The sequence below is a fragment of the Cyprinus carpio genome, chromosome A9, assembly GCF_018340385.1.
Source record: "Cyprinus carpio isolate SPL01 chromosome A9, ASM1834038v1, whole genome shotgun sequence".
NCBI classification, from domain to species: Eukaryota; Metazoa; Chordata; class Actinopteri; order Cypriniformes; family Cyprinidae; genus Cyprinus; species Cyprinus carpio.
The window spans coordinates 19,541,861-19,553,230 of NC_056580.1; the positions used below are offsets into that span (position 1 = coordinate 19,541,861).

The following is an 11,370-nucleotide window of genomic DNA, read 5'->3' on the forward strand; positions in this document are numbered from 1 at the left end:
GCACTTTTTGTTTCGGCACTTCGTCGAGAGAACGTCTGTCGCGATGGCTCCTTAGGGAGCTTTCATCTCCGTTTTTCTTTTCTTTACTAAGTTTTATTCTTATATTCGCCTCTCCCTACACGAGGGAGACGAACTTTGAATTATTTTCTTTTGGTAACTCCACGTTCGTTGAACCTTTGAAACTTCGCGCGAGTCTGCTCGCCCCGGAAGACACGAGAGAACACGCCCAGCTCTTAGCAGGCACAAAGATACCCACATGCAAGTATTATTTTTCTATAGAGATTTAAACGCTGCTTAAGGTTGTCTATTCCCTTTTCAAGGTGATCTGATTCCTTGTTGTCTTTCAAAAAGGTTACTGTATGTGATTTTGCCATACTGCGCGATCATTCTGCATGATTCTGCCTATCTCTCTCTCTCACCTTCTCTCGCTCACCCTTTCACTCACTCACTCTCTCTCTCTCTCTCTCTCTCTCTCATTTTGTTATTCGTTTTGTATTGTATTTGTTTTTTCTGTTTTGTATTGTTATACGCATATTTACTCTGTGTGAATCGTAGTTTGATGTATTATTAGTTCAATTATTAAAAGCCAATATATTCATGATTGCTTCTGTCTAAAATGCTCACATTACGAAGTCAATGAAATGTTTGATCTTAGCTACAAAGCTTATTTGTTACTTTCCAGTAACCTAAATTTTATAAGGACGGGAGAATGGTTTCATGGCCAGAAACTATTTTTCCTGGAATTATAAGAAGTGATAACTTTATTGAAGTTGATAAGTTAATCTTACGGCCGTTTGCTGGACAAACCACTGTTTGATTTGCATTAATTCCCAGTAAAAGATATCACGTTAATTGATATGAAGAATGGAATATTGACATATTAATGAGTAAATTACAGTGCCTTGTAATGAGTTATTGATATATACCATTGACCTATTTTTCATCTTCAATAATTTTAATGTAACTGTTACGCGAGATATATATATTAATCATATTCCTGATTAATTATTAAAATTCCCAATATATCATTTGAGCTAACGTTAACGTACTACCCAGTGCGGCTACAACTACTAATGACTAAACAAAAAAAGACGTTTCAGTTTGTTTGTTTTTTTTGGTAATGGTAGTGCACTGCCTTCCAACACAGTGTTTAAACGTGTGTAACAGGGAGGTGGGTGGAGGATAAAGCTCACTGCCATTTCTCTGAAAGTTCAGAATTCCCTGCAGCCCTGCAACTGTACTCATTTAATCTTCAGATGCTGTTCTGAGTTTCATTGTCAGATATGAAACTCCGCTCCTGGCCGGGCCCTTTGCGGTTTGGCCCTTCTGGCATTCCTGTGTAATTGTGCCACAGCTGTAGAGAGACACTATTACATAGCAGCTGTTAATATTAACTGGGACTACACATCTGCTGGACAGCAAAGGTATGAAAAAGAGAATTATTTATTAGGGTTTAAATTCATTCTTTAGTTTTTCTAAGCAGATTGATTTAGTTAAATTGGCAGATAGTCTAATTCTGAGACAGTTTTTTTTTAAATAACAAGAAATTGGAGCATTAAAATAATTAAAAAAAAAAAAATATATATATATATATTTAATCAATTTTATGATTAAGGAAGACAAGGGGATGTGACAAAGACATTTTTATATGAAATACAAACAACAAAAAAAAGAGACAAAATGTTAAACCAGCACCCAGAATCTACTGTAAAGTTTGCTGAAAATAATATATAGTACATCTAAGACCAATTATGTCAAGACTTTATTCAAAATGTATAAATATTTCACCATGGTTTTTATATTAAATTAAAACTAATACCTTCAAAAACATTTTTGCGTCTTTAAATGAAATAAAGTTAACTGAAATAAAATAAAATATTTTAAAATAATTATTTTATTTTGGCTAGTTGCCAAGGCAACATTTCTCATTTTCAATTAGTTTAACTTAATTAGTTTAACTTAATGTTTTTTAAATGTACTAAATTTTTTTTATAAAAAACTATATAAATATTTTTTTTAAAAAATGACAAAAAGCATATAGCTAAATTTATAAAACTTTAAATTAAAAAGGAAATTAAAAGGACAATGGAAAATATAAATGTAAAAACTCTCTATGATACTAAAACAAAACTGCATTCTACACAAATGGGAGTTGTTGTTGTTTTTTGAATTGTTTTGCTCATGTAAGAGATGCATTTACTGATTGTTGTTGTTGTTGTATTCCAGGACTGGACCCTCATATAAAAAAGTAGTATACAGGGAGTACAATGAGGGATTCACACAGGCTAAATCACATCCCTTGTCCTCCGGTATTTTGAATACTAAAGATTTCTTTATTTCATCATCTTTATTTCAACATTAAAATCCATCCAATATTATAGAATGCATCTTAACTTTTAAATCATGATTGTTTGAAACTAATGTTCTAGGGTTACTTGGGCCAACATTGCGAGGACAAGAGGGCGACACAATCATTGTCAAGTTCAAGAACATGGCAGATCATCCCTGTAGCATTCACCCACATGGTATTGCTTACGGGAAGCAGTCAGAGGGTGTGTGTTCTGATGTGATTGTGGTAACAGTATGAGTGACGCAATAGTATTGTAACATACAGCACACTCGTAACAATTAGACACTGCATGTGCTATGAAAATAACAGAGAAATACATTTCAAGAGGAAACATTATTGATTATTTTAATGCTCATCATTTAGCGGAGTAAACACTTTGAGCAACACAAACATCTGTGTTTGATTTCTTTGGAAATATTAACCCAAGATACAAATAAACCACAGGCTGTGCCTAAGTCCAAAGCAGTGAGTCTCTGAAAAATATTTACAGATACAATATACCCATTTTTTCCCCCGAGATAAATGGATGTTGGTTTTATTGTAATAAACATCATGTGAAGCTACATCCTTCTCACACTGCTAATGTTCCCATTAGGATCATTATACTTTGACAACACGTCACTCTTTGAGAAAGAAGATGATGTCATTTTACCCGGTCAAGAGCACACATACCAGTGGAAGGTGACGTCTGAGGTGACCCCTACAGCTGCGGACCCCCCATGCATCACTTACACATACCTTTCCCACTTTGACATCGTTAAGGACTACAATACAGGGTTAATAGGCACAATGCTGATCTGCAAGAAAGGTATGCGAGGCAGAAACAAAATCCTGGACTTAGAATGTGATGTTTATTATGACATTTATGCTTAGATGGGTTAAGATGCCCACCTTTAATTTTCCTCTTGAATATCATCTCAAGACATTTACTGAATGGCTATGTTCTTATTTATTAGGCCTCTTCATCTGAACACCAATATTTTTTAAATATATTATATCTGAACAGTTATGGGATCAAATTTATTAATGTATTGATTGATTGACATTGGATTATAGTGATCTTTGAGTTTATTTTATGTTAGACATTAAAAGTCTTTATCATGTTGCTTACCCAGCTTATACAGTTTCCCACAAATTACGCAATTATAAACAGCTCTGTTTGTCTAGACAATTAATGTGTCCTTGTCCCACAGGCACCCTAGACAGCTCTGGAAATCAGATTAATTTCCATCAGGAGGCTGTGCTGTTGTTTGGAGTGTTTAATGAGAACAAGAGCTGGTACAGCACTGGGGGCCCTGAAGAGGCACACAATGTGAAATACACTATAAATGGCTACACAAATGGCTCTGTACCAGGTTGGTTTGATATTTTTCACACATATCATATGATTTCTGCAAATCTACTTACGTGTAAAACTTCTCCCTGTCATCCTCAAGATCTGGACATCTGTGTCCATTCCAAAGTCAGCTGGCACCTGCTGGGAATGAGTTCTGAGACAGATCTCTTCTCTGTACACTTCAATGGGCAAGTTCTTCTGCATGATGGGCACAAAACCTCATCTGTTGGCATCATTAGTGGATCTGCCACTAGTGCCAGTATGACTGGTGTCCACCCAGGCCGATGGCTCATTTCCTCTCACATTAGCAGGCACTTGGAAGGTAAGACCTGCAAGGGAAACTTTCATGAATTATTAATTTAAAACATCAACCTCTCTAGGCTTTATTCATAGCTTTGCAAAAACACTATTAATGCTGACAGATTGTACTTTATAAAAGTGATAACAGTGTTATATGTTGGTGTCATATTTGCAGCTGGTTTGCATGGATATCTAAATATCAAAATGTGTGATGAGTACACAGCACCAAAAAGATGGCTTACCATCCAACAGAAACAAAAAAGCCAAGAGTGTACTTACTATATAGCAGCAGAAGAGATAATCTGGGATTATGCTCCAAATATGCCTGAAAATATGGATGGGTATGTGCATCATGATTCATAAATAGGGCATGCCTTTGTGTGAGCTCCTAATATTTTATCTAACTTTTTTTCCACTCAGGGATTTCAGATCAAAATATTTAAAGCAGGGGCCTCGGCGAATAGGCAAAAAATACAAAAAAGCAGTATTTACTCAGTATAAAGATGGCACATTTAAAGAGAGAGCGGAAGACAAGGAGATAAAGAAAGAGCTTGGGATTCTCGGGCCAGTGATAACCGCTCAAATTGGAAATGTCATAAAGGTATATAATCACTGCTCTAATCATTACTATTTTTATTTTTGGGTTAAAGGTAAGCAAAATAATATTTTTAATGTTTCTGGATGCATGATGATTGTGATGTTGTTTCTATAGATTGTCTTTAAAAACAAAGCATCACGTCCGTATAGTATTTATCCTCATGGATTGACCATTGATAAAGCAGCAGAAGGAGCCAGTTATCCTGCGGGAGGTTTGTCTAATGTCTACGAATTTATATTTATCAACTCTACATTACATGCATACAATTCATATATATATATATATATATATATATATATATATATATATATATATATATATATATAAAAATCAGCAGATAACATTATGAGAAGATATATGGGCTGACATCTCTAATGTAGGGCAGCACAATGCAGTATAAGAACCAAACTGAAATCACAATATGGCTTAGTGTGAATATAAAATTAAGAAGGCTGCTGCACTATGCTGCACAGTTATGAGCCACATGAGCTGCACACATGAACACAGTGTCGTGCTTCACTCTGAAACACACAATGCATATTTATTGAAATCGCAGCCTTTGTGATCTGATAATCGCAAACCACCAAAATAAAAGTTAGATGGTTTAACCATTAAAATTGATGAAAATTAAGATGTAAATAGTGATATTAATATTGAAATTTTGTTGTACTATAAAATATTTTTTTATTAAATACTCATTTTTTATTTAACATTGCAATATTACAATATTTTTTCTTGTTTTGTAATAATATTTTTTATTTAATAATAATCACAGTAAAAATTATAATGATTATTATTTTATAGACATACTGAATGCATCAAAAACAGTGGGAATGTGGCCTATGATAATGCCGACATACTGAAATAAGTTCTTGCAAAGAGTAACCCATTCAGCTTTTTATAATTATTTTTATTTTCTATCCAGATGAATTATTATTATCATCATCACTTTTTTTTCAAAGCTACATTTTTCAAATATAGGTATTCAAGTGAAAAACTGATGTATCACAATATAGATCAAAGAAAAATACAAAATTACACAATCTCAGTTTTTTCCAATATCATTCAGTCCTAATCTCTAAAGTTCTTTATCAATGACGAAGATACCTATAAAATCATAAAATAAAAAACTGAGTGTGAATGATATGAGAAAACGTTCATTTGAAAGGGAACCAGACACACGGCATTCAACCAGGAGAGATTTACACATATACATGGAGTGTGTCTGAGGAAGACATACCAACAGACAGTGACCCCAGATGTCTGACCAGGATGTACCACAGTGCAGTGGACACTCCTCGAGACATTGCTTCTGGTCTTGTGGGTCCTCTTCTTATCTGTAAAAGCCAGTCCCTGAACAAAACCAATGTCCAGGTAACTGCTTTCCATTTGAAATATATTAGGCCATTGAAGACAAATGATTGAAAAGAAACAAATGAATAATTTATATACAATAGCACTATAAAAGGCATTGAAACACCCTGCTTGAAAGGCTGTTCCAAACAGTAGGCAGCAAAGTAATTGTTCATTATATGCCACTTTTTTATACATTATATGTATTTTATTCACAGTCTTAGCTTAGTGACAAGCCATTGTCAAACTGTAAGTAACACTTAATGGAGTTGCCTCTTTTGTAGAGTGTTTTGAATAACTCAGTTATGAAGTTCTACTGTATGATGGTTAACATGCTGCCTAAGAAAATAGAAAAGCAGCTCACTTTGTTTTGGAAACTGAAATCAATTCTTTTTTTTAGCTGAGAGTAGACAAAGAACAGCATGTCATGTTTACCGTTTTTGATGAGAACAAGAGCTGGTACCATGATGAGAACATTAACACATACTGCAGTGACCCCAAAAGAGTTCAAAGAGACGATCCAGAGTTTTACAAATCAAACGTTATGCACAGTGAGTGATTTTCTGATATTTATCATATCAGTGATGTTTATTCCTATTTGGTACAGTACATGTATTTATTGCATCAACTCTTACAGCAATCAATGGATATGTGTATGAAAGTGGCCAAGAATTGGGATTTTGTAATGGTGAAACTGTAGCCTGGTATGTATCAAGTGTTGGCGAACAAGATTACATCCAGACTGCCACTTTTTATGGCCATACATTTGAGTTAAAAAACAGAGAAGAGGATATACTCAGTCTATTTCCCATGACTGGTGAAACTATCACTATGAACATGCTTAATATAGGTGGGTATCCAAATGATTGGTAATGGATTTAATTTATTTTTAAGATATTATTATTGATTATATAAAGAAATACATTAAGAAATTTGAATCTAAACTCAACATTCTGCACTTTATAGGTATTTGGCTTTTAGCATCTCTCAACTCTCACGGTTCCACTAAAGGGATGAGAGTCAAATTCAAGGACCTTGAATGCTTCAGAGATTACGTAAAGGAATATGATTATGAACCAGAAAAAAATATATTCGATGGACCTGTGTCCATCAGTGAAATTAAAAAAGACGACCCAAAACCAACCAACCCTACATTTGGATCTTCAAATAAAGTCCTGAATGAAAGCACAGAAGAGGCATTGCTAGACATGACAAGCATTTTTGATTCCAAACCACAGGTCATGTCAACTACTACTAATGCTCCAATAACTGAAACATACATCACCCACACAATGAATAAAACACACATTTTCCCCACAAATATCAGTATCACTTCATCTGATGCTCCAGTTGGTGAAAGAAACATAATGACAACATTATATGTTCCAAAACAAGAGCAGGGTAAAGATTTTGATGAAGCAGAAGAACATGAATATGTAGAGCACAAACACCCTTATAGCAAACAAGCAAACACTCAAAGCCCAGTGCTTGATATATCATCCCAGCATTTCTTGAAAACTGCTGGAGAAAAGGATAGCAGAACTTATTTCATCTCAGTTGAAGAGGAAGAATGGGATTATGCTGGTTATGGGCAGAGGTACTGTTGGCATCATGTACTTCAAATAATCTAAATTTTGCATTTCTATAAACAAAAAGCTTGAATATATTAATAATTCAGTGTAACTCATTTGTGCAATCACTGTTTTATGTTTGCAAAGGAGGCTTGATAGATCATCTCAAAACGAGAGGCCTACAGCTTTCAAAAAAGCAGTGTTCAGAAAGTACCTGGATAGCACCTTTACTGTCCGAGACATCAGAGGCGAAATGGAAGAACACCTGGGAATTCTGGGTCCGGTCATTAAAGCTGAAGTTGATCAGACTGTTATGGTACACCAATGAATATGCGAACATGCTTGTGTGCACAAATGAAAATTAGAATCAAACAAACAATTACACTCCTGGTTCTCGTGCTAGGTATTTTTCAGGAACCATGCCAGCCTCCCGTACTCTTTGCATGCAAATGGAGTAAAGTATTTAAAGCAAATGGAAGGCCTGAGTTATGATGATCAGTCACCGTACTGGTACAAACAGGACGATGCAGTACTACCCAACAGCACCTTTATTTACACGTGGACTATAAATTCGAAATCTGGACCTCAAAATAATGAATCTGACTGTCGAACATGGACCTACTACTCTGCAGTGAATCCTGTAAGCATGAATGTTCCTTCATATTCCACTTAACATAAGACTGCTCCACAAGGGCTGTCCATGTTACAAATGTAGTGTAATATCATTTAAATACAAACGGGTGTCAAATAACTATTATTAGTTTTCACTTACAATTGAATTCCTTTCTTGCATAGGAGAGAGATATAAACTCTGGGCTGATTGGACCACTTCTGGTGTGCAGGAAGGGTACACTGGATAAAAAGCCTCTGGACAGAAGAGAGTTCATCCTGCTTTTTATGACGTTTGATGAGAATAAGAGCTGGTATTATGAGGAGAATCGGGAGAGGATTGAAAGGAAAAACAAAAGAGCAGTCATGAATCCAAATTTTCTAAATAATTTAAAGTTTGACGGTAAGAAAACTTTTTTTTTTTTAGCTCCATTATTTTCATTATAATGGAGTATTAAAGTCATTATCATTGGATTTAATCTAAATAAACTGGAGCAAGTACTGAGGCCATTAAAAACATTGAATTATATAAACTTACTTGTCAAATATTTTTAATAAATTTTTATTTGTTACACTTGTTTTGTCAGCTATCAATGGTATTATCTACAGTCTCAAAGGACTACGAATGTACACAAATCAGCTAGCGAAGTGGCATCTGATCAACATGGGCTCTCCTAAAGACCTCCACAGTGTCCATTTCCATGGTCAAACATTCATAAATAAGGTGTTAAAGGACCACCGTCAGGGTATTCACCCACTTTTACCAGGTGTGTACTGGTGTTATAAGATACCGGTTTACCTAGATGATCTAGAAAGGCCATTCACACTCAGATCCCATCATTTAGGTGGATTTGCCACACTGGAAATGTTGCCTTCAAAGCCTGGTCTCTGGCAGCTGGAGTCTGAGGTTGGACTCTCACAGCAGAGGGGAATGCAGACGTTATTCCTTGTGTTAAATAACGGTATCACATACAGTCATTTGTCAAGCTGATTGATCTTATTACAGGAAAATAAACTGATTCTTCAGGTCTTAAAATCTTACCTGGTCTATTTTGCAGTATGTGATCATCCTCTTGGTCTCATCTCTGGAACTGTGAAAGATGAACGCATTACAGCATCTGACTCTAGAGGTAAGATTTGAAAGCATAGCTTTTTATGTAGCATAGTTGGGGTCACATTATTAACACATTTAACTCTGTTTTTAAGGACAATGGTATCCTCATTTGGCCAGACTACATAATACAGGGAAATACAATGCATGGAGTACAGAAAAGACAGGACAGCACATTCAGGTAACAGCTCATAATAGTGTGCAGACAATTAGCCCATAATAAAGAAATGCTAATGACTAGTTACTTGAGAAGGCTGTATCCTGTATTCCAGGTGGACTTCCAGAGGCCGGTAGCGATTAGTAAAGTTGCCACACAGGGAGCTAAGCAATTCTTAAAACATAATTTTGTGCTGAACTACACCATTTCCTACAGCATTGACAAAAAGAAGTGGACCTTCTACAAGGGAGACAGTGCTACTGTCAAAAAGGCAAGTGACTATTTCAGTGTGGTTGTAAATTTAATGGTCTACTCACACTGATCGTTCCACTGCACCGCATTTTAGATGTTTTTCTATGTAAATATGCAGAGACCAAAGGTACTCAAACAGGGGACTCAGCAAACTTCCAAAGTTGCCTCAAGACAACCTGAAATGATTTAAAATGAGAAAACACAAGCTAAAACAACTGAAAATCCAGATATTATTTTAATTTGTCTCCTCAACAGCTGTTTGCTTCCTTTGAGGAACCAGGGATCTCACAGTCTTGTAAAATCTTGATTTCCTTTATAATGTAATGAAGTTCAAGACCTTGTAAAAAGTTGTGTAAATTCAGATAATTAATATACAGTACATTATACTATTTATGCCAAGCTCTAAAAATATTTTCAAAAATCTGTATCCTTAATCCTTATTCAATAAATCACAAGTGACCATAAGAGTCATGTTAAGACATTCATCTACTAAAATTCTGGGATTCTAAAATGTTATTATTATATTTTTTCTTATAATTATTTTAGTTTAATTTACAGAAACTAGAAGTACACATTGATTAAAATAAGTTTTGAATAAAAATCTAGGGCAAAGGGGCATTTGAAAATAGGTGCATGTGGACTTTGAGGGGCCTTATAGTTGGAAAGGTTGAGAAACACTGGACAGTCTTTGTCGTTCAGCCACATTTATAAGGCACTGTGACAAATTAATCATTTAAACACACCTCAAGACCTCCAACTTTTAACACAAAATCAAAACGTGTTCTAACCGAACAGCCCATAAGATGTTCAAGAAAAACATGTTTTTTTCAATGCCCCATAGACTTTTGAAGGAAACAGCGACGCTTTTGGCACAAAGGAGAATATATTTTTTCCACCTTTTATTGGTCGATATGTGAGGCTGCATCCTTTACAGTCTTACAACGACCCAGCTGTCCGTTTGGAGTACTATGGTTGTGAGCTTGACGGTAGGGACAAAAATCTAACAAATTTTATTTTCTCATATTGTCTTATAAGACCCAGTAAGGTTGGGCTCCATTATATAAAACCTCCTCATTGTGCTGCCAGGTTGCTCTTTGCCATTGGGAATGGAAAGTGGCCTCATTAAAGATACTCAAATCACTGCCAGTTCTGTGGCCTCCAGTTTGTACCAGTGGCATCCTTGGTATGCACGCTTAAACAAAAATGGGACCGTCAATGCATGGCAAGCCAAGGTAGCTAAGATATACCTCATAAATGAAACATTTAAAGGTATTTGCTACACTTCAAATCAACCTCAAGCCTCAATAAACTGTCTGCAATTTACAGAACAATGATACTCAGCCATGGATCCAGGTGGATCTCAAGGATAAAAAGAAGATAACTGGGATTATAACACAGGGGGGCAAATCATTAGGCAATGAGATGTTTGTGTCAGCATATACTCTGGAGTACAGTGAAGATGGCAAGAGATGGACAAATTACACAAATGATGATGATTATGATCAAAAGGTAAGCAGTCTCACTTTTTGCGATTAGAACAAGTTTCTTGGGAAAAGACACAGTGGAAATTGATTTGTGCCTTTAGGATGACATTTTCTTTTATTTTCACAGACTTTTCAAGGCAACACAGATAGCAATGGCCAAGTAAAGAACTACATCTACCAGCCAATATTTTCCAGATTCATCCGAATTATTCCAAAACAATGGCAGAAGTCCATCACTATGAGAATTGA

The 11,370-nt window shown here is 35.4% G+C and overlaps 1 protein-coding gene across 1 annotated transcript in view; it reads left to right on the top strand.

Moving 5' to 3' along the window:
* The first annotated feature begins 993 nt into the window (after nucleotides 1-993).
* Nucleotides 994-11,370, top strand: part of LOC109087821 (coagulation factor V-like) — a 10,420-nt gene continuing 43 nt past the window's right edge. Inside the window, 26 exon segments of the mRNA XM_042763997.1 lie at nucleotides 994-1,312; nucleotides 1,314-1,424; nucleotides 2,227-2,309; nucleotides 2,430-2,552; nucleotides 2,946-3,158; nucleotides 3,544-3,705; nucleotides 3,787-4,008; nucleotides 4,162-4,327; nucleotides 4,407-4,587; nucleotides 4,699-4,795; nucleotides 5,753-5,958; nucleotides 6,338-6,488; nucleotides 6,575-6,787; nucleotides 6,904-7,534; nucleotides 7,656-7,824; nucleotides 7,912-8,148; nucleotides 8,304-8,520; nucleotides 8,705-8,884; nucleotides 8,963-9,079; nucleotides 9,176-9,247; nucleotides 9,324-9,409; nucleotides 9,501-9,656; nucleotides 10,479-10,623; nucleotides 10,724-10,869; nucleotides 10,964-11,146; nucleotides 11,249-11,370. The exon segment at nucleotides 11,249-11,370 is cut by the window's right edge and continues 43 nt beyond it. Coding sequence (XP_042619931.1) covers nucleotides 1,284-1,312; nucleotides 1,314-1,424; nucleotides 2,227-2,309; nucleotides 2,430-2,552; nucleotides 2,946-3,158; nucleotides 3,544-3,705; nucleotides 3,787-4,008; nucleotides 4,162-4,327; nucleotides 4,407-4,587; nucleotides 4,699-4,795; nucleotides 5,753-5,958; nucleotides 6,338-6,488; nucleotides 6,575-6,787; nucleotides 6,904-7,534; nucleotides 7,656-7,824; nucleotides 7,912-8,148; nucleotides 8,304-8,520; nucleotides 8,705-8,884; nucleotides 8,963-9,079; nucleotides 9,176-9,247; nucleotides 9,324-9,409; nucleotides 9,501-9,656; nucleotides 10,479-10,623; nucleotides 10,724-10,869; nucleotides 10,964-11,146; nucleotides 11,249-11,370 — 4,418 coding nt within the window. The 5' untranslated portion in view covers nucleotides 994-1,283.